Source organism: Porites lutea, chromosome 6 (genome assembly GCF_958299795.1).
Source record: "Porites lutea chromosome 6, jaPorLute2.1, whole genome shotgun sequence".
NCBI lineage: Eukaryota > Metazoa > Cnidaria > Anthozoa > Scleractinia > Poritidae > Porites > Porites lutea.
In genome coordinates, this window is record NC_133206.1 from 30,274,720 (window position 1) to 30,298,938 (window position 24,219).

Below are 24,219 nucleotides of genomic sequence, written 5' to 3' on the forward strand. Positions count from 1 at the left end.
AAAATTTAACGGTTCCCTGATCATTGATCGTACGTACTGTTAACACTTAACACCTGCCCACAGTTGCTACAATCCTGGCCAAAAGGTTTTTGGACACTTCCCCTTTTTCACGTGTTTTTGTATGGAATTTCGATACACACTCATAAAGACGCCCGTAACAAGATTCCCCCCCCCAACCCCCATCTCCCCCTCCCTGAACAAAGTTGAGGTCTTTAACACCCAATACTGTTCAGGGGGTGGGGGAGGGGGTCAACTTCAATTACATTTTTCAAAAAAAGTGTCCCAAACGTTTTGACCAGGATTGTAGGTTTGCAAAAGGATACTACAAAAACATTAAGATTTATTACAAACCTTCTGTGAATGTTGTTTTCTTCCGTACACTGTGCAATTATTCCTCCTCTTTCAGAATTCCAATAATAAGGCAAAATCTGAAGATGAAAAAGCATGTATGACACCAACTGATGATTGGTAATCGGATGTTGTGAAACATCATTAATTTATGTTGATTAAATAAAATTGGTAAATTACATTGTTGCCTGCTTCGATCTTGTTTATTTAAAAATTTGGCATGTCGGATGTGCCGCTCAAAGGATTATTCTCCAAGCGAAGAACTTTATGGTTATCTAATACACCCGTCGTGTTAAAACAACGAGTCCACTATTAAAAAGGAGTGAGACTTTTTTCTACTGATCAGTCCTCAAAAAATGTAAAACCAATCAATTAGAGTTTCTTTGCCACAATAAGCAAAGTTGCACCCTCGGATCTGTGTCAAGAATTTAAACTCCAAGGGCGTGAGACAAATACTCTAGTGTTTTCTAAGACTAGTGATTCATTCAAATCTCCCCCCTCCCCCTCCCCACCGAATACTGTTTACTCTCCGTAAGAGTAGGGGGAATGGTCCAATACCCTTCTAGTTTTTTAAGGAAAAATTTAATGTAAGAAGATTTCTTATTACATAATCACCAATGAAATAACAGGTGAGCTTTCCCGCGAAAACAAAAACAACAGGGGTCCAAGAACGGATCCGTGAGGTACTCCACAAGTGTTTGAGAGAGAATCGGATTTATGACCATTGATACATACAAATAAAGTTCTCTATTGGACAGATACGATTGAAACCAGTCATAGGCTCTACCACTTACTCCATAATGATTCAATAAAAATACTAAAGCCAAATCGAAGTGGGTAAAGAATGGCCTTTTCAAAAATTTTACTAAAAATAGGCAGGACTGATATTGGCCTATAGTTATCTTTGTCTTGCCTAGAGCCTTTCTTAAAAACTGGAGTAACTTTTAGCCAAAGAATTTACGTTTATTGGGAAAAATGCACAGAGAAAAGCATTATTAATTAGGGATGAAAGAAGTTAGGGAAATGTGAGTCTTAGGAATTATTAGCAATGGGACTGGAATACTATAGGGACCAATGGATTTGTCATTGTCCATTTGAGATATGTATGAATCAACTTCAATTGAATCAGGAAAATTGCCCTTCAGAAAAGAGGTTCGACATCAATTCCTATGGGAATGTCTTTGTCAGTGTTTTTACCCACATTGACAAAAAAATTAATTAAAAGTTAGCAATAGCACAGGGCTTGCCAACAGTTTTTCCGCTTTCTAAAACACTGGGAATGTAATCAGCTTTAACTTTACAATTTTAGATTGTTCTAATTCCAGACCAGACTTTTTTCATATTATTCTTATTACACAAAAAGTAATTCTTAAAATAATCAGATTTTCTCGCTTTAAGGTCTTTGACAAAACTATTCCTGAATTTCTTATAAAGATATATTAAATTTGGATTTGAATGTTTATTCCTCATGATTTTGGAATGTGTATATCGTATTTAGCAAGAATATGTTTGGTAATCCAGGGTTTAGTGGATAACTTAATTTCACGTTTAGAGAGCTTTCTCTTCTTTCTAAATTGAGATATCTGATCATAGAAAATATCAAATTTAGTGTTGGTATCCTATCCATATCATAACTTGAGATGTTAAGATTTTGAGATGTTAGTCGAGCCGATCAAGAAGTGAGAGATCACTAATAAATTTCTCTTCATCACATTTGGAAAAGTCTTTTTTTTTTTCAGTTAGACCATTACACTTGCAATGGATCCATAGACGTCAGTTCCCACATTGGACTGTATGATCACAATTTGCAATTAACTTTTGGCATATGCCACAATTAAATGTTTGATTACGTGGTCCGCTGTTCATTTGTTATCAGATAAAGTGAATAAATTAATGTGTTCTCTTAAGCCATTAGTTGGACCAGTCCGTCTGTCACTGATTATGAGTTTGTCAAGGGAGAAGTAAGCAAGTTTATCTTGGGCTTGTTTGAGCTGAGGCTGTTGTGCCCTTCTTCTCACCATTGTCTCCTCAGCTACTGGTCTTCAAAAATGTTTAGTCCTTCGGGTTTGATTCTCCTTGCCCTCTTAAGAATTGCGTCTTTTGCTTTATAACTTGTAAACTTACAAACGACCCTTCTCGGTGTTGAGGTTCCATCTTGCCTCCTAGCGCGGCCTGTGAGATGAGCACGTTCATTTTCTGGAGGAGATTCAAAATCGAGTTTTTCCACGAGGACATTCTTAACTTTCGCTACCGTTGCATCCCATGCTTCATTGTCATCTTCCAGTAATCCTTCGAAGCACAGATTGTTTCGTCTACTTTGATTTTCTAAGTAGACGGTCTTCTCGATATGTTTCTTCATCGTTGCCTAGATTTTAGAAACGTTATCTTCGATTGACTTGATCTTTTTAGCGTGGTCGGATACGTACTTTTGACTAAATCCCAAACTAATGATTTTTTCGAGGAGAAGTAACTTGGTAAATTATACGAAAACAACGTTCGAGACTAGATCAGCAAGAGCACGAGCGGTTAAAAACAACCGCCATCTTTGCAATATGAGCTCTCCTGATTTAAACTGATATCGAAAACGTAAGTTTGAGTTTTTTTTATAGAAATGTAAGAAAACAGGCTTGTCATGATAAGCTCACTAGAAGTAAAAAAACTCGCCTCATTTCCCAAGCTGTCCACGATTCCATCATTTCTGAGAAGGCGAAGTACATCTTGTTGTCGGAGTGCATCCATTTTGCCGAGCTGATTCTGATGAACTGAAATCTTATTGTAGTATATTGTATATGTTATATAGATGAGTCATGATCTTTTTCCCATTACAATCTTATTCTAAGAAAACTTTTAAAAAACTGTTCCGAAAAGCACTCGAAAATACAAACGAAATGTGCTCATGCCCCCTGGGCATCCTATAATACTCCTTAAATCGAATTAATTCAATATGGCCGTCGTATCGGTAAAAAGGTCGATTGGCATACGAAGTAGTTCTCAACGCACAGCACAGAGAACAGTAACAAGATAAAACGGAGCCTTTCTTTAAACTATATTCCGAAAAGGTTTTAACCTCTTACATGCTAGCGGCGAGATTACATGGCATCTTTTCGAATATATAGTTCTAAAAAAAGAACCGAGCTTGTATATTCTGCATCACGCTTTGTTGGTAGGTAGTCCATAAATTCAAAGATTCTTCCAAGAAAATATCGATTGCTTTGTATAAACTAGCAGATAGTAGTTCGACTTAAAGTTCCATCAAAAGAACACAAATGTTCTCTTCGCCTTGTAAAACTAGCCTGCGAAGCGCAGACGTATTTCCGGTCGTCGCTTCTCTCCCTCCGAAAGAGAGAGAAGCGACGACCGGAAATACGTCTGCGCTTCGCAGGCTATGTAAAACACGCGGCTGTTTCTCTTGCAAAATATCAAGATCGGAGTATTCAAGAACAAACCAACTTGTTAAACGGCAGTACTAGTTATTTTACAACCTTATGATTTAGTTCTTAACGAAGAAAATTCACAACGAAAAGTCACGATCAGAATACTTAACCTTCAAGCCGCTTTCCGATGGCGACAGAAAAGAAAAACTCCTATGTGTACAAGAGATGAAGGTTGTACGCATGCGTTCAAGAGGGTAAACAAGTTTATTATTATTAGTCTATAAAGTTACAGAATCGTATAATTTATTCCGTCCTAACAATTCTTTGAAAACAATTCAATATCTTGAACTTCGTTACCGTACCTGCATACAAGGTGGCTGGATCTGTAAAATATTGTGACATCGTAAAAGGACGCAATCAAAATCCTTCCTCCTTGAAACTTGAAAATCTTTACATAACCTTGTCTGACCACGGCTACCATTTCTACGGTGCAGTTTCTCACAATAGTCTGATCATGTCTCTGCAACTTTGTAACGATGCACGATAGCCAAGGGCGGTACGGCAACCCGCGAAATTTTGCTTCCATTTAGAGACTTTGGGTTCCAGATCTTCTAATTCTGAGAATGAAAATGGCTCGGTAGATGTACATAATTGTTGCCTTATCCACAAACTTCCAGCATTATTGTAGAACCAAGTCAATCTTTAACCAAGTCAGTCTTCATTTCCTATGAAGAGGCCTTCGTCCACTTTCGACAGTTTTTGACTGAATTATGGTACGCAGAGGAAAAAAAATACTATAAAACGTGATGATATAAACTGACAAGTGGAAAGTTCCGCTTTTAAAAACCTTCGTAACCACAGGTGAGACCTCAATACTAGTTCAGTTTTATTCCGAGTTTTAATAATTATCGATATGTGCTAATCACTTGCCGTATATATCAGAAGCCTTCCAATTGATTGGTTGATAAGTAAAACTCTTTGTTATAGCGTTTCCATAACTAGGAGACTATTTATCATAATTACCATTATCATTGACAAAGCCATGAAATACTAATAAAACCCACCTTAATCAAGTTTCATTTTGAATTTGCCCATTTTTACTGTCAAAACTGGCAATCGTGGATGCCTCTCCTGGTCTCTTGCAATTGAGCACAATGTATTAGTTGAGAATGAGAGTTCCACTTTCTATATTCAAGCTGGAATATACATCATTTGAGAACATTTGAAAAAGGAAGGAATAACGAAAAGGAATAACGAAAGGCCTGAAAAAGTGTGTCATCAACATATCTCAGTCACTGGAGAAAATCCGAAAAATTGCTAGGAAATGATATGTTTCTCTTGCACCTGCGTTATCAGAGACGCTTTCTCTCCTACCTATCTCATATGCCTGTATACCGCTAATTAGCTCTCAACTCGTTTATATAAATATATCCGGTCGCAGTCGCGATACGTAATAATTTCAATATGTTTTCGTCTTGTACTTAGTTATTCAACGAATTAGGGAAGTCTTCACCCATACTATAAGGTTTGAAATTGTTTTACGAACTTTTTAAATTTTATAATTGTCCTTTGTCTTTGCATAAATTGTGGAAAACAAAACATACAAGCAGGTGTCCCTTCAGGTTAAAACAAAATTATCAAGGAACTGTTTCACAAGCCCAGGCCACTCTAAATCGAACTCGTTATATTCCGTAGGCCTATGGCACAGATTCAGTCCGTTTATGCCCCATTTTAGGTAGGCATATTAAGTTAGATGTTAATGAGACCAGTGTGTATCTTATTCATCAATAGATTCCTTCTTGATAGACTCCAAATTCAGGGTTAAAACAACATTGTTGAACTCGTAGCACTTTGTGACTTAATGAAATCAAGTTGACGAATTGTTTTGTAAACGCGTGGTATAAACTACGTTAAAAACAACAGCATGTCTATTTCCAGGAATCGAACTAGACGCCTCAGGGTATAAACTACGTTAAAAACAACAGCATATCTGTTTCCAAGAATCGAATTAGACGCACCACCTGAGAATTTAAATGAAGAAAGGGTAAACATTGAGCATCTCTCATCCCTCACTGCAAGTTCCTCTTAACTGACGTTTAAGTAATCTTATGATTAGATGGCATCTATAACGACCATAACAACGGCACAGCCTGTTTAAAACAATCTCGAAATGAGTTTGATGACTAAATCTTTACTACTGAATCAGGGCTCTATCTAGGATTTACCGTTTGGGGAGCAGTGCTTCAGCCACGAGCTTTCTAGGGGGGTCAGGGGGCATGCCCCCCCCCGTAAATTCTTTGAAATGAACTCGTGCTGAGATGCAATCTGGTAAAATTTGAGACACAATTTTAAGAAATGTTACAGTGGTATTTTATTTTATTTTTTAGTCCTGATCACATTCTGGCAATGTTACAATACTCCATGTTCCTTGTCATATAGTGTCCTTAGACAGGGAATGCTTACTTCATGTGCACTGACCTCGTCACGTCTGGAGACTTTTCCGATATAGTTACTAATATACTCAGGTAATGATAACAATATGTTTGTGGGGGAGCCGGGCATTTCGGGGGGGGAAGCGTCTACTCCTCAAATACCCTAGATAGAACCCTGTGAATTGTAATCATCTTGTCAAGATTTAGCACTTCACAAAGGTTTTTGAACTTTTTCTGTCAAGGGGGTTGAGAGCCACCCTAAACGTTAATGCTTAACAATTGTAACGCACAAACAGAGTTTAAAACATGGATCATCGGAGTTTGGTTTCTCAGTTAGCCACTATTTGCAAACTTAAATTTCAGAAAAATTACCTGAGCTTGCTTTATAATAATTGGGCATTTTATTTTTATAAGTCGAAGTAGCATCAACTGAAAAGACTGCTAATTTAGTTATTCTTTTATCTTCTAGAAAATTAGCCCTCAGTGACGCGCTTCTATGTAAAGGGTCTCATGAATTCTGCGGATGAAATCGAGGCAAAGAGGGCTAATTAACATGAATACAAAAGAAATGTTTATATCAATTCATAAAAGTAAGAGTTACTGTAATATGCTAAAAAACCATAAAAGACCACCTTGAAATCAAGAGCTATCAGAGTCAGATCTGAACGAGTCGATCACGTGTTCTCCCTTGTTCTGGATTGATTTCAACTCTGACCGAATGGCTGACGCAGTTGGAGGTGAAACGCAACGGGCATGAATACGGAGTAAACTGAGATTTGTACCCTTCAACCAGAGCCATCACTACTTAAATAGATGCGCGTGCACAGTATGGCTATATGAATAGAGTTGTAAAAAGACAGCTGATGTCTAGATAGTTCATCTTGTCAGTTTTTTGTTTTTGCAAAAGTGGAAAATAGTTTAAACAATTCTTCTTGCTGTTTACTACATTCATGCAAATCACTGATTCAGACTTACAAACTGCATAACATAACAAAGTGCTAGTATTAGAAATGCGTCATGGTATCCAAGTGCTCGGTGACTCATGCGAACGAAGGTCTTAGAACCACGTATATTAGGTATACATTATGGACTCTTGTGCTCCGGATGGGGTCACCAACTTATCGTGGTGAGGCAGTTTGGTAGGGCCACCCATGCCGAAAAGGTCTAAAAGTAGAGTGACCCCCTGGTCCTCTAGGTTGGGGGTTGGGTGTTTGGCTAACGAACCCGCCCCATAAAAAACACTAAGTTGTTACAGAAACCAGAAGTGTTGATTATGAGACAACACTAACTGGGAGTGTTGCTGCTGGGGCTGTAATGATGCTCTTGGGACAAAGCCGAAGGGGAGCCCAAAGGCCGATAGACCTCTAGCCCCCAAACAACAGATGACTATTGGTTGCTGACCACGGTCAAGGTAACATAGGCAGGGCAGCTAGAGGAATAGAAAGGATAACAAGATACGCCTATTTAAGGCTTCAGTTCGACCGGTCCTGCTACACGGATGTTAAACTTGGAAGATCACTAAGACTGATGAACGGAAGCTAAATGGTTTCCAGTGCCAGTGCTATAGATGGATACTTCGGATTAGATGGCAGCAGAGAATGACAAACAAAATAGTCGCCTGTTCACAGACCCTCTATTCTCTCTTCAAAGTCCGTCGAGCACGCGTGATAAAAAATAAAAACTGCGTGGAATTTATTGACCGCCAGCGCAAGGGGATCAGTGCTCGCCGATGTTTTCGAAAAGAACGAAAAGAAAAATAAAACAAAGTGTGTGTACAGGCTAAAAAAAATAGTGGTTGAGATAGCAATGACTAAAGATAAGAAGGTGGAACTGGACAGAACACATACCAAAGGGAGAGGATGTGAACGACTGTTTTACTGCATTAGAGTGGACCCCAGAAGGTCGGAGGGTGAGAGGAAGACCAAGGACTGTTGAGGAGGAGCGAACAAAGGCGAGGTGGAAGGGCTGGGAAGTAGCCAAAGCGGTAGCACGGGATAGAAAGTGTTGATCAGAACACGTGATGGTCTTATGCGCCTACTGGCACGACGAGACTTTATGATGATGATGACGATTCTGGACTCTTTTGTAATTTAGGAGGGCTTATAACCGGGAGGGGGAGCTTATATCCGAGGGGGCTAAAAAGCGCTTCGAAACAACTTATAGCGGTGCTGATTAAAAAACGTTTTGCATTTACTGGTTTTTAATTAAGTTTCAAAACGGAGGTAAACAGGTCAATGGAGTTGTACTCACCCAAAAGCTTTTACACAAGGGCGCATGATAAATAGGCGGTTTCCCCAAGGGAAGATAAACAGAAAGCAAAAACAAATACAGTTAGATGGGATGTTTGTTCCCCTTAGGCTAAATTCGATCCCTCCCCTTACTCAGTTCAGTTAGACTAATTTTACCAGGTATAATTAACAATTAATGAATGAGGCTGAGTATCTTGTGAAGAATTATGGAGATCGAGGAGGATGTTATCCGTCGAGGCCGGATAACATCCTCCGAGATCTCCACAATTCTTCATATGATACGAAAGCCGAATGCAATAGTTGTTTTATTATTCATTCAAAATAATTCCTAGTTTAAAAACATAGCTAAAACAAGCTTACCTGCATCGATGTTAAGTTTATCTTCGATAGTTTACGTTTAGGTTTGTCCAGCTCCGCAAATATTCTCCAAATAGCAGATGTCGCCCTCCGAGTTGTCTTCTTACTGTTTTTGCTATGTTTTTAGCCATTATTTCGCCTAGTTCCGGCTGTAGTTCTTACTCTTGAAACCAGTGAAGTGTCCACCAACTCAATCTCGTCCCCAGGTCTTCTAGGTTAACGGTGCATTAACCTGTAGAAGGCTGCATTTTTGACGTCATTTCCTCGTTAAACACAAAATTCTTCCAAATTTGGTCATCAGTAAATGGTTATGGTGAATTATTCGTGTGCTTTTAGCCAATCAGAATTGGGGAAATATTTTGAATGAATAATAACTGATAATTAACGAACGAGGCTGAGTGTCTTACGAAGAATTATGGAGATCGAGGAGGTTGTTATCCGTCGAGGCCGGATAACACCCTCCGAGATCTCCACAATTCTTCATATGATACGAAAGCCGAATTCAATAATTGTTTTATTATTCATTCAAAATAATTCCTAGTTTAAAAACATAGCTTAAACATGCTTACCTCCATCGATGTTAAGTTCATCTTGGATAGTGCACGTTTAGGGTTATTCAGCTCCGCTATTATTCTCCAAATAGCGAATGTCGCTCTTCGAGTTGTCTCCTTGCTGTTCTTGCCATGTTTTTAACTATTATTTCGCCTAGTTCTTACTCTTGAAACAAGTGAAATGTCCGCCGTCTTCACGACCAAAACAACTCAACCTTATCCCCAGGTCTTCTCGGTTAACGTATTTAAATTGCCCGTCGGAGGAAATCTCTATTCCTTATAAGCTCGGCTTCTCGGAGATTTATCCAACACAGTCACCCCTTCTAAGTTGTATGCTCATTTTAAATTTAATATTAATTAACTTAATTAATTGTCTTTTTTATTCTATTTGGAATTTATTCTGTTTGGCAAAATAATAAAATAAATGAATAAATAAAATAAACGGTGCATTAACCTGCAAGAAGGCTGCACTTTTGACGTCATCGGTTCATTAAACGCAAATTCTTCAAAATTTGGTCATCAGTAGCAGGTTATGGTGAATTATGCGTGTGCTTTTGGTCCATCAGAATCGGGGAAATATTTTGAATAAATAATAAACATGATTAAATCCGTCGGTACTCTAAATTGGACAAAACACCTAGGAAATACTTATGAGTTTTGAACAAGCTTTAATACACTCCTGGCGGTTTAACAACCACTTATGGGCGTATGAAAGGTGAAGTTTTTACAACAAAAAATCTAAACATGAAAACATTTATAAATAACTTAAAATATCAAAATATATATCACGATAGTTATTAATAGAGTGATTTTACTTGAATCGTGAAACAGATAACAACTAGTGCAAAGTAGCTACAAATAAACAAAAAAAGACAATAGAATTAGTGCATAATAGCGCGTAGTATTCTACAAATGTACTACCTATTTCACGGGTTAAGTAAAATCACTCTAAAAGGTACACTTAATTACAATCATGGAGAACTCATCACATAACATAGATCTAAGGTTTTAAGCCCATTACGCTTGACCAGAACCCCATTATGGGTTTCTGGCTTGACTTAGCTCGGTTCTTTTCAGACGCTGATTTGATTTACAAAAGCTTTTTATAAAATGTTATGTGCATTAAGGTAAGGAGGAATCAGGTTTACCTGGTCGATGTAAGAACCTGTGAACTTTACTGTTTCATTCGCACCTTTTGTTTTCCTAGGTTCTAATAATTGTGTTGACTTCTTTGCTTTCTGTTGAATTACATCAGCTGTGAGTTTTACAGTCTCTTACATCGAGGATGTGCTCAGGAATCTTAGAGGAAAAAATTAACCTCACTGAAATCAACAGAGAGGAGAAGTAGTTACGTCACGTTGCCATGGTAGCAAAATTTCTTGATAACAACAAACAGAAAAACGTCTTCTAAAACTGTTTCAGACTTCATCGATCTTGGTTACTTTCAATTAATTTGTCAAATGTTGGCTAAATTTTCTGGGGTTAAATCCGAAAGGACCGTATTTAAGTTCAGAAAAAATAATAAAAAAAATATGTTGTGTTCACCTAGTTTATAAAGTGAACGCGTGAAATTGGGAAGTTTCACGTCGTAGTCGCGCTACGTCGGCTAAGAAATGTACAAAAAAGCGTGATGCACGTGCAAAGTTCTTGCTTTGCTACCTAAACCTATTGCTTTTTTGCCGTTCTCGTTGCCGTGGCCGTCGTCGTTGCTTAAGCTCCGTATTGTTTTGATCCAAAAATTGTGCTACCATGGTAACATGACGTCACACTTCTCTCCCTTCTGCAATACCTTTTGTAAATCCAACCACAACATACACTTACAAAGCAATGGGTTAACCAGATTTAGCTTCTTTCCGGTAAGTTTATCCTCATGTATGATTTGTCCAAAAAATGCAACAATTCAAAGAGGTCGCTTTCGAGATAACTTTTTTCTTTGTTTCGTAGCCTAATTGTCAGACATTCCAAGGTCGTGCGCTAGGTGTACGAGCGAGCGAAGAATCACCGGCTACGTGTTTCTGGCGGAAATGACGGCAGCCAATATCATCGACTTCTCGAAATACTAAAAGATACGTTACTAAGCAACTAAACACTCACGAATAAAACCAGTTCGTACTCGTCCACACCCGCTGTCTTGGATATTTATTTGGATGAGAATCGGGTGAAAATTCTAAGTGCTTCATCTAACTGGGAAGAAATCATGGGACGAACATATAACTACTTCGGTGTAACTATCAAGAGCAAAATTTACTATTTGATCTCTTCTAGCAAAAAATAAACACATCAACATAGAGTAACCAATATATTAACTGACAAATGTTCCACAAATATATATATTAGTAAATCTTACCATAATACTAAAACAATAAACGACTTCTTTAGACAATCTTCTTATACTAAAATTTCCTTCAAGTATTAAGCACACAAAGTTTGAGTTTGGCCGGCACTTAAATACAGGAACTACTTAGTTAGCTGGAGGAAAAAGTTGTTCTAATTGTCCCAAAAATCATATCCTGTGAACGATTCAAGTTCTTTCTTTTAATTCATAGGACATCAGCTGGATTCGCAAACAACTCCTCAGAATAAGGGTGGGGTTAGTTCCGTAGCAAGATAAACAGCAGGAATGTCAAGAAAAATAAACTCTCTGTCTGTTGATCAATGCCTTCATCCACCTGAAACGAAAAATAAAAGGAGAGATGAAAAAGTACACAAGTCCCAATTATTTACAAATAATTATTAATTTATTACTAGTAATATTATTTACCAATTATTTTAGCATTGTTCATTAATAAAAGACTGTCACAACAAACAAGAGTTTCGGCTTCGATGGATTTTAGCTGAGAAGGGCCTATACAGATATATTGTACTGCGTGAAAAAAAAAAGTTGACCAGATCAGACGGCAAGCAATGGACGGACCATTTGAAAAGTGATTTTAAGGGGGGAGGGGGTGCTGGTGGTGGGGAAAAACAAAATAAAACTGCAAGAGAAAATGTCCCCCCCCCCAAAAAAAAAGCCAAGTTAAACCCACATGGGGGGGGGGGTACCCTCAGCCTGAACTAAAGAAGAGAAGACAAATTTAGAAACCGATTAAAATCTCTTAAAACAAAAAAGTATATTAAGATATGTCACTTTGTAGCTTATAAACAGAGCTGAGTCCTTGAAGCAGATAATAAAAAATTATGAGATTTTTTTTTGGAATAGATCTACATCAGACGTCTTTGAAGCCGTTCCCTAGCAATTTGCACTGCTTTTCAAGTCTGATTCTCATTAAAAAAAAGGCGTGTGTTTCATGCATTAAACAATCTTTAAACAGACTCTGAGAAGATGGACAAACATGCTTTATGGATCACGCAACGCCCGCTGGGTTACTGGGTTTCGACCGAGAAATCTACCCATTTTATAAACTGGGCGTGCCTTGAAGCCTTTTGCCCTATACGTGTTGTTTGACTCGTCTTTATCCTCCGCCTGACTCAGTAGCTACCACAGTTCACAGGAGCAAACACGAATGACAGACTGACATATAAGAGTAAAAATAGCTACTCGAAAAGCCTTACTTGTCTCTCAGTATGGCTTTGACTGTGACCGTTCCCTGTTGACCATGCACTTCGCGTTCCACTGCAAAAAACAAATCGCTAGTTATTTCAAGAAAATCAGTGGGATACCGTATTTACCTTACCCCTTACGGGATTTTTGTCACTACTTTTAGACTAGGAGCTTATCAGAAGTACTGAGGCTCACCTAATTTTTTCTTTTTTATGAGGCTACTAATATCCAGTTAACATTGACAAAATAAATAAAAAGTTTAGCAATCTCAAACAATGGTGTCTGAATTAGAGGCTGGGGGCAAGGAGGAACGGCGCAATTTCAGTGTCACTTCGAGATCTATGATAGCCGGTGGCAAAAGAAAAATATGCTCCTGCAAACTTATTTTGCGAAATATATCCTAAGCACTATGCAAAAGTTCTACCAAAGAGGTTTTATTTGAATGGTAACATCAAAGGAATTTGAGTGACAATGTGTTTAAAGCAGTACAACAAGGTCAACGTCCTAGAATCTCTCAGTAAAGTTCTTTGCGCGGGTTGATGATGGTAAAAAAAAATATTGAAAATCTTAAAGCTCATCAGTATTTTATCGTTGATTGTTGTAGCCTATTGAACTTTAACGGTAACACTTGCGTAATTATCCAATTGAAATAAGTTGATCACGATGGAAACGGGTTAGCCTGCGTAGCAAGCGTTTCCGTTTGGTTTCAGAACAAAGGAAGACTGAGGAACGGGATCTACGGTTTTGAGTGCGCGAAAAATTGACTCTCGTTCCTCGTTCTTTGCTCCAAAACTGCACGGAAACGCTAATGCCTACGTAGGCTAGAAACGGGTGAAAGATGATTATGGTGATGATGATAAACAATCAACTTACTATACGACTAGACGAGGTTCAAGTGTTTCTTCAGTACACTGATGCACGGGTTTTCCGTTCTCTGTACATTGCGATGCTTCCTACATAAAATTAAATTTTAAATAAATCATATATATATGTGAAATATCAAACTCTTATAGGGACATGAACTGATTTATTTTATTTAGTATTGTTTAATAAATGAGTAGGAACTCAGTTGTTTCTAAATTAAAAGACTAGAGCCAATTGAGATGAACTTAACATTTTACTGATTTAAGAAAGTAATAAAAAACATACTGTTAAATACAAAACCGTAAACGAGATCGTTGTATTGAAAATAAGCTACTTAGCTAGAGTTCTCAAGTAGTCATTTAAAGTTCTCAAAACATCATTAGACATCTACTTTTTATCCAAAATTACCTAGGCCTGCTTTTGATGGCCAAAAACTTGCTTTCGGTGACCGAGGTACAAAGTTTCCCCTATCCCTGACGCTACTACTGATTCCATGAGCCGTTTAGTTGGCTATCAATTTTCTAATTGTTTTAAAACGTCTCATTCTATTTTGTCCCGAATGCCATTATATGAAATTGCTTACGTTTTCCTTTCATTGCTGAATACTTACTTCGACCGGAAACAGCTTTTGGGGGTAGTTTTCAGATTCCGCTGATGTATCATCTGGTTGTAATCTTTGACACAAAAAATAAATCAAAGCTTTGTAAGAGAAAAGAAGAAAATAACTATTAACGATTAACTGCAACAACGACGTATGAAAGCCACGCCAAGGGCAAAGGTTACACCCTATTGCGGGAGGGGCGCACTCCCCTATTTGGCCTAAACGGGTATGTACCGCTGAACGGGGCATGGTTGTCAAGGTCTTGACTCTTAAACATGGTATACAATTTCACTATTTAGCTTCCTGAACACAGTGTCTTTTTGGGCCGAAAGCCTTTTTGTTTGTCAACAAATCTAATTCCATGATAGTAGTTTAAAAAAATGATTAGTTCTGTATGTGAAACGAAATGAGATAAGGTCACGGCTGAAAGGCCTCGCTGGAACACCTCGACCAGACTCCAATGATTGCCCCCCCAGCGGTAAGCACGACTGAGGAGGTGAATTCCAAACGCGCGAACCAGAAACAGTGGTTACATCATATTACCGTGTGGTACATGGCGACAATAACCTACCCAGGATCCACTGGTTCCTCTTCTCGATCAGCAGAGTACGCTTTTGGGTCACTATCCTGAGGAAACACGCACATAGGTCTGAGTTACCCAGTATAGTTTCTTCTATGATGATAGTAAGAGAGGTAGCATAATTCAAAGGAAAACTGTTGGCAGGCAAACCTTGATAGTTTACCACCACGAATCCAGAGTGTAGGGGTTTTTCGAGTACTACCACTAACTACTCTGTCTCAGACTCAAAATAGTACTCATTCACGCCGGGTTAACGAATAAAAGGTTGGCACAACCAATATAGTGATCTGCCAAGTTCTTTTTCTCCCTTTGGAGTGAAATCATCCGTTGACAATCAGGGGGAAATGTTCCGACAGAGTCGTGGAGCGCTGGCTAGAAGCTCGTCGTCACCCACGCGCGAAATCTGTTGACGACGCAAAAGTAACATACAGAATAGGCGTTTTCTTTTCCCGCGTTTTTCAGGCTTGCACGAAGTGCAGCGCGAGACACGCGTGACGGGGAAAGGTGTGGAAAGAACCCTACTTTTTCCGTGTATTCCCCGGCAAAATCACGCCTGTAATGCCGGTTAACACGAAAGAACTTCAAGTGGAATGTTAGATGTATGTTCCGGACCAACTGCACGTGTCTACGTACGTATATTCGACAAAATTAGAAAAATCAGATTCTTCCGCTAGAAAAAGAAAAGTATGGTGTCTTGCCAAAGCTTTAAACAAAAAGTACCAAAATTCGAGGACAGAGCCTCAAGGATACTCGCACAGATGTAAAAATATGAGGAATGAACAGTGCCTTCAAGAAATAACAGGCAAGATTTACATAAATCATAAGTACGTTCCCTACCGTTTGAAGGTGTCCTGGATCCATGAGCTAGTGTTAAAGGGTGAGCTGTAATATATGGAGAAAGGGAATTTGTATTAAAAGAATTGTCGGTAAGGTGATGTAGTGCTGTGAATTGACCACACCTATCTACGACTGTAAGTAAAAAAGGCCATAAGATACACTTGTATTTGTGTTAAGGATTTACAGGCGACGTAACCAATGAGAGCAGAAGCCTTTCGTCACAGAGAAACGTATCTGTCCAAGTGGTGCCAGACGTTTGGGACATATGACACGTGGTATGCAAGGTTGGGGTCTGTCTAGTGTAATGGGGTTCAACTTTTTCTACAGCTGAAGCTAGCCAGTTTTACTGGCAACCGTTTAAGGAGACTTCGGTATTACCTACGGTTTCCTTCATCCCTAAGGAAATCCTTTAGATCACCTATAAATTCAACCTGCTATTAAATACTGACACTCCGACTCGTTAATAAGGACACTTTTTTTTCCTATCAGAACTTTGTCAAAAAACAAAGTTTCTTGACTTTTTCACGGCCATGAAATGCATCTATTAGCCCCTTCGGCCTTTCTAAAGACCGAAATGACAGATGTCCCTACCATTTCATGTAGTTCAACTAGTAGAATCCCTACCCTTTCATATACCTGAAGCCCTAAAAAAAGGTGCACTTTCGGGCGGAGCCTTCCCGTATAGGCCATTATAAAGACTCACCCCTCAGCCCCAGGGAAACAGAGTTGCATGTTCAATCAAACAGTCCTCATGTGTGGTTAATTCTGGTTTGTATTTTCCCACAAATTGAATAAATATGTGATACTCAATATGTAATTTTCAAACCTCTCTACTCCTTTTTGGTGCATGTACGTGCCGTTTGAGTAAAAGGGTGGCTGTCAAGTATAAGCCTAGTTACGTACGAGACGTATTAATGGTAATTGGCCATTCAAAGTGGTGATAATAAAAGTTGATTGTTCAAATCGTGTCACAATAGATCTACCAAGTTTTAAAACCTGAGTTTGTTACTGTATTTTCCTACAGCGTTGCTTTTAATAATAGTTAAGATCGGATCACATTTCACCTATAAATAATATGAAAGTATTTGGCCCTTGAACAGATTTTTGAAATTCTTTACTCGTTGTTGCTATTTTTATATATATCGAAAGCCTACTTTGGCTCTGCTTTTAAAATCTCCTTCAAACATCTCAGCGACTTATAAAATACTCAGTGACTTCCGGTTTCTCTTTTCTCAGGCAGAGAAGTACCCTGTATGGTGAACTGTCATTGGATTCACAATTCAGTAGATTAAAGACCAAAGCAATGCCCATACCCTGACAGACAATACGAAAGGAGCTGCATTAAACATCATCGGGCTTCTGCATGCCACAAACAATATTGTCTCACCGAAATTTATGTTAACTCCCGGGCTTTGGAGGGACGTATACCCGAAGTTTCTTGAGATGGTGTATAACTCAGGCAAAATTTAGTAGGGAGCTACGATGATGGCAACGACAACGGCCAAAAACGCAATAAGCTTAGATTAGCAAAACAACAACTTTGCACGTGCATCACACTTTTTCGTTCATTTCTTTGCCGTCCTCCGACGTGATATGACCAAAGTTTTAGTCGACTTGAGAAAGGGAACGACAAGGCGATAAATTTAAGCATCTAAGCACGGTCCCCGCTCGTCAGTTCCAAAAAAAAACTATTTTGAACCTAATTTCCCTACTTTCAGGTAACAGGTTTACTTGGTATAAGGCGGAAAACGTTTGGAAGGTGCAAAGTCGATTTCTCAGCGACGTTCCCATTGGCGTCGCCCTTATCGGATCATGAGGTCTCTATAAATATCAAGGTTTGCCCTACTTGTAACGCCTACCGCGTGACACATCCACTTCGTAAGATTTAAAGAATTGACTTGCTATGTTTTAGGATAACCTGATAAGTGACGAGTCCCCGTAGTACTCAATTTAGACGTTTTCGCTGGCAAAACTGAAAAAGCTAATAAAACTAAAACTGTCAACTGTTCCAGAAAGTTCACGCCGGGATTTCTCCATCAGATTTAGACCTAGATTATGGGTCTGAACCAAACATAGTACTCGCAAAACGAGACATATTAATGTTACGGGTTAGTAACATCAACATAACAATCGCTCATTTCCATATAAATAATAATTCAGGAAATCAGCTAACAATAACGTGCTTTTCGTACTAGTTGTATGCTCTAGAGGATTAGTTAGAGCAGCTGAGGTCAGGTCTCTTTTTCTTCGGTGAGGGATACAGTTACAGGTTATTTATGTAGAATCCATTTGCAGCTCAACTTAAAAAAATAATTTCGTTGTTCGAATCTAGACAACGCAGCCTTGGCCACTACATAACTATAGCATCTAAACTCGGACATTATGTGGAAGAACTTAGAAAAAACGTTGAATTTTAGAATTCGACATTTAGTTACCCTGAGGTGCTACCAGAAATTTATTTAAAGAAGACAAATTATCTTTCTTAATTATATATCACTGCTAAGTTTAACATGCTTTGAAAAGGGCAGATTTACATAAACGCTGTGACTATTTTTAGCCACAGCGATAAATAAAAGCGACAGAAGTACTCGATTACACGCTCAGCTTCAACTTGCAGATTTGTAACGCTCTTTAGACGTTGATATATATTTATAGGGTATTTCCTACATGTAGTAATTAAGGTAACACAACGTGTTTCACAACAGTCAAAACAAAGAATTACCTCTATAAATAGCTTCTGATTTCTAACTTATGTTTTGATACACCCCTATTTCAAAAATTTAAAATTTAAGTTCCACTCAGACTGCACTAAACTTTTTGGGTGTGCCAAAGTTTCTGCTTGCGTATTAAACTGCCATGTTGAGTTCCAAAGGAGTCAATAGTCTGTGTGCGTTGCGTGAAAAACTTTTGCGAACCACAAATTCTGCCTCAATTGTAAGGAAATATGTGTTACCGCAGTCAACGAGAAAATTACACGATTTTTTGATCTTTAAATGCCGAGGGATCAGAAAATTACATATTCTGGCTGGCATTTCCATAGGAGCTTTAGTATAAACACTTGTCTTGGTGAGAGTCTTGCTATTAAAGCAGACCTGACTTTATAGTCAAATGTCTACTTCCCAATACTCGCATGTGTCGCCGAATTTACATTGATGTATTACCATAAACATACTGATCATACATTACCTTATAGGCGATCACTGAGACACAGTTGTAGCTAAAACGTTTGTGTCGAAAACACTCTAAATAGTTGGAGGTAATATAATTATAGACATGCACTCCTATCGATGGACGAAAAGTACTGACAGATACTCACAGTTTTCATATTTGAGTATTCTACCGGTCACGTGACTGTTTCAAACAAGGAAGAGCTTTCCTGTGCATCAAAATATTGGCTTCACTCTATAACCCAGGGGAAAAAATACGGTGAAGGAGGTTTGAAGTCACTATGAACTTTGTGTTCATTTTAATATCCACTTGAGTTTATCTTTACCAATGTATAAATCAATATCTCACAGCACTTTTTAAAATACATCATATCTGATAGTTTTTTTAGAGCTGAAGTTTCTTCCCCTCTGATGTTATAGCAGTACTAACTTGTATGTTTTCAGTTTTTCTGCGGTAAGTACCTCACGTGAGTAATAATGAATGGCAACAGAAGCTCGCGAAATGTCACGCTGCATAAAGTCTATACAAGCTTTCCAAACAAACACTTTGGAACACCACAAAAACATTCTTTGTAATGGTAAATTGGACTTCGTGTGATACAATTCAGAGCAATTCAGGGAGTAATCGGGTGAGTAATGAAATTAATCACCTGATTACCCTTCAATCAGTGTACGACACGAAGTCCTGTTACTAATTAATTTTGTCAAAGACAAACAATAAAATGCGAGAATCTCAGTATTGGAATAACGGTACACAGTTCTTACATCGTCCAAAGCGAAACCATCTATCAGAGACTTTTTCAGCAACTGTCTCGCTTTCTTTACTTTCAAGACTTTCTAAAAGTGTTTAACAGGTTGTCAAAGTGTGAACAAAAAATATCTGAATACGAGTCATTGGACCAGTTTATTTCGTCCATTTTTCTTTTCAAATTGAAGTTCGACAGCCTACTCACTTTTTAAATTTATTTTGATTGGTTATCATGGGCTATGTAGTTAAATCTCATTGGCTAGTAACATTTGCTACTTGATTTTTGTTGAAACGCATTGGTATGTTTTGGTCTCTTACAAAAAAAAGATCAGTGAAAACGAGGGTGAAGTTTGGTGGATAATTATTTCAAACATAATTATTGTCACGCTTGTCACACAAGGTTTGCCGTCTCCTTTATTCTTCCGTCCTATTGCGTACGTTCACTAATTTTAAAGGGGCTGTGTCACGGCAGTCCAGTTCATTTTGTTTAATTTTGCTAATTACTCGCCCTCAATCGCTACGGAACTTAAAGTGAGCAAAGAAATTACAGGTAAATGACAAAATCAGAGATCCGAGACAAACAAATATGTCTCCTGAGCATTATTTCTGAAGTTGCAAGCAGAAGGGATCAACTTTGAAAAACTGTTAGGCTGAACAGTTTTCAAAAACCCTAATTTCAATCCGTTTCAATCTTCTTCAGTTTTGCCCATCCGTGGCATCTGTTGTTTCTGTTATGTTATTTTAACCTTCCTTTAAAGTCTTAAGCGGTTATTTTCATGTTTCTCTTCATTTAACGGACATTTTGTAATTTCCTAATTTGGCTGAATTTCGTTACACAGCACCTTTAAGAGGACCACACTCACGACCTAAAAACCCTGTCCTCTTTTTACTTTCATGCAAAGCGGACAGTAGGCTCCAGGGTCCCGTGGAGAATATCCCCGACGGTTATTCAGGTTGATTTAAAAACAGAACAAAACAAAACAAAAACAAACAAACAAACATTCGCAGTTAGATCCCTGTTAGGGCAGACTGGGAAAATTTTATTCCCGTGCATGAATAATTTTTCTTCCAAGCCTTGTATGTCATTATAAAAACTAAGGCTATTTCTTAGGAGTAGGGTTAATATTTAGAATTATTATATTATTAATATTATTATTCTTCTAATTTCTAATGACCCCGTCCTTGAAAATGTGCAGCATAAGGTCACTGAATTAAATCCGTACCGCCACGCTTACCCTGGTATCACTGAAGTGTGCAAACCTTGGTCATGGTTATGATTTTCACCACCGTCACACACGATAGTATGGAGAAAATGATCCTACATCTAGAAAAATGCCCTTTATTTTATAGCTTAATGCCACCTTAACATCAACGTGCAAGACAAGAAACTGCATGGCAATTCAAGGATAAATTAAGAGTTGAGATGCGGGGGTTGAGAATAATTTCGTATTATCACGCAAGTTCTACGTACCCTTTAAGCGCCAAAAGTGGCCAACATCAATTTTCTCCTGACAACATCAATACCTAATTAAGAAAAAAGGGCTTGAGAATCAATTAATGAGAATTACTTCATCAAATTCTCTCAACTGAGTCTTGAAGAAAATGTATCCAGATCAGTATAGAGAATTTGTATGTTGAAATCGTATGATGTGTTCTTAGACATTGTTGAGAGTGGGCTACTGTGTTTTCCACAGACACAGGTTGCGACAAAAACTGAACCATATTATCTCCTCGGTTTTGGAGAGAAACTTCTTTTGGTTTGTTTTAACGTATCGAACATCTAAGCAGTCGCCTTTGTGAACAGCTCGGGTTGTGTGAGAGCACTAGTGACCGGACCCAAACTTGCTGCGAGAAGCAGATATTTTAAAATGGAAAAATTTAGCACCACAATCTGATCGAGCAACCATAACGTGCAGGCCTCGACACATAACTCTACTTTTGGTCATATGACGCAGCTAAAAGTCGCTTAACGATTGAAATGCTTTTACTTCTTAACAAACAAATAGGCCGTGTCTCTTGAAATATTCACACAGACATTCATGTTCGGCTATGCTGTATTAACACAAGCTGGACAATAACAAAACAGACGGCAGATATTCGGCCTGAAATGCTGATGTCATCAAAGCAATGAATTAGGAAATTCTTGCTACAAATCGAATTCACCGACCATGTCAACAAAACCAAACGAGTTCAGAGCGTGTAAAAAGGGTTACGACTGGAATTACTTGAGTGCCGCGCTGTTAGCGGCAGACTAAACTGAAACAACAGTTTTCTTGCTTTATTTTGTGTTTTAAACCGAAAGGAGAAATGAACGATTGGGTGACTCTACTTATAAATTTCTCTCGCTTCTTGATTGGGAGAGCTGAATTAGTAAATTCTTGGTTTGACGGAACGGTTAATTTTGGTCGAGTAGAACACACCAGAATCAAATTATTCTTAGCAACTTCAAACATGGCCACGGGACTTCCAGTGGACGAAAGCCTTCTTTCCATGCACCGACAGAGATGGGACCTTTCAGTAGATGAGAGTCTTTTGGCGCGTAACTTTTACAAATTAATCTCAGCAACGACAGAGATGGCCAAGACCTTTTGGTAGATTAGAAGCTTTTCAAACGATAAACGTACAAGTTAAACTTGACAACAAGACAGACGGCCAAGAGCTCAGAGTGGGTGAGCGGTTTATGGTGCGTAATGACTTTTGTATGTTTGGCTGCCGACTCTGGAAGAAGAACCTTAACAATTTGAGAGGGAAAATTAAACCTACAGTGACAAGAAAATGCAACTTTTCAACTGAAACTGAAACACAGCTTTTTTAAAAGAAGAATAACTTCCTCGTTTCTTTATGCGCGCGAGTTTACGCGTGGTGGCTAGATGCCAAGTAAAACAGGTGTTAATTTTCTGACTGCACGTTGATGTTTCACTGACATGCGCTACAAAGAAGCCGCTTCGTAAGCAGCAGAAATCAAAGAGGTAAGAGAACATCTCTTTTCTCGCTTTTCTATGTGCTATCTGCATTGTTTTACGTGCTATCCGCATTGTTTTGTTTTTAGTTCACACAAGAACGCTTTCTCATTATGTAAAAAACTAAAAGGACACATGCTTTTCAGAGAGAACTCGTTGCTCCAAGCATCAACTCGAAAAAGACAAAGTTTCACTCGCTCGCCAGTCTTTCTAGAAACGCTTCTTCGTGTACTCCGTAAAATGAGAGATTTTCTTGGTCGCCAGGTAGCCTGTTGATATTTAGCTCTCCATAAATTCGCTCACATAGAGCCAATATTCCCTGTACTGCTAAGCAAATTTGATCATCGTGTTCAACGGGGTTTTATTTTGTCCACAAAATGACGAGGGGGTTTCAATGTGTGATCATTTCTGTTAAAAACTCGCGTTAAGATCGACTAACACTATTCAATAACCTGAGCGAGGACGTCAAATTGGCTTAATGCTCTCTTCCTAGTAGGTCAGTCTAGTAAAGGCCTGCCACAGAGTGAAAGTGAGGAACTCTTTACTCGAGAACTAGAGTCGAAATCCGCTGTCGGTAGCAAAAAAAACCATTCAGCTTGGCGTCTAAAGAAGTTTGATATATAGGCCTCTTAGACTAGGATTTTAAGTGAGCTCTCGTGTCTGATTATCCTTGTAATGCAGCACAGTAAAAGAACTTTGCTTTTGAAACGAAGTACGTTTTGAAAACTTGAGTTAAATTAACCACGTTACTTTCTCCTCCAGATTCTGCTCGACTAACAACTAACGACGAAGTAACACAAGTCCAGGTAGGACTATTTTTTGTTATTCGTCTTTGTAAGTAGTAACATCCAGTATTACGCCACTGCTGAGTAAACTGAGATGGCGCATTTAAAATCAGTGAAGGAATCCAAGACAGCCTTGAATTCTGGATTCCACGCCGTCGATTTCGGATTCCAGGTACAGTGGAACCCTGCTAATACGGTCACCAATGGGCCAAATATTTGGCCGTATTAACGAGATTCTTTTTTACAAGAAAATGTATCACGGTTTTTGCCAGGAGGCCCAAAAAGTGGCCTTAAAAACGAGGTGGCCGTAAGGCGGGGTTTCAATGTACTAGCCTGCTGCTTGACACGCGTTCGAAAGGGAAGGGTAAGGGAATTTGACCCAGTAATCACCTTCCCTTTCATTTTCTTTCAAACGCCTGCCACGCAGTGAGGCTATGCAGGCACTGGGTTCTACTCTTTGTCAGTGGAACTGTGATCCTGTATTCCAATCGTCAGTGAGATTCCAGATTCCTTGACCTGAATTCCGGATTCCGAAGCCCAGGATTGTGGATTCCACAAAAAATTTTCCCGGATTCTAGAATCAGGGGCGATTCAAATGTCGTCACGATTTAAATAAATCCTCGTGCACATCTTGTATCCATACAGCTAGTTTGCAAAGAAGTAAACTGTAAGCCCAGTTACCTCATCTCGTCTTTTCTAAGAAGTCTCGTTAAAACTTTGGCTAAAACCGTTAATTTAACAAGATGACATGATCATCCAAATCATTCAGCACTAAGTAAATGATTTAAGGAAATCATCTGTCCCATCGACCTCAGTCAGAAACTC

At 38.6% G+C, this 24,219-nt stretch overlaps 2 protein-coding genes across 2 annotated transcripts in view; one reads left to right on the forward strand and one right to left on the reverse strand.

Annotated features, from left to right (window-relative positions):
• The window catches only part of LOC140940228 (uncharacterized), a 230,704-nt gene that overhangs the window by 52,108 nt on the left and 154,377 nt on the right, over positions 1 to 24,219 (forward strand). The window lies entirely within an intron of this gene.
• Positions 9,969 to 15,025, reverse strand: LOC140941152 (uncharacterized). Its single transcript, XM_073390128.1, has 5 exons — positions 14,889 to 15,025; positions 14,327 to 14,390; positions 13,726 to 13,805; positions 12,864 to 12,924; positions 9,969 to 11,980 (listed from the first exon to the last, which is right to left on the reverse strand). Exons 1-5 carry the CDS (start codon positions 14,960 to 14,962, stop codon positions 11,903 to 11,905), a joined length of 357 nt encoding a protein of 118 aa, XP_073246229.1. The 5' UTR covers positions 14,963 to 15,025; the 3' UTR covers positions 9,969 to 11,902.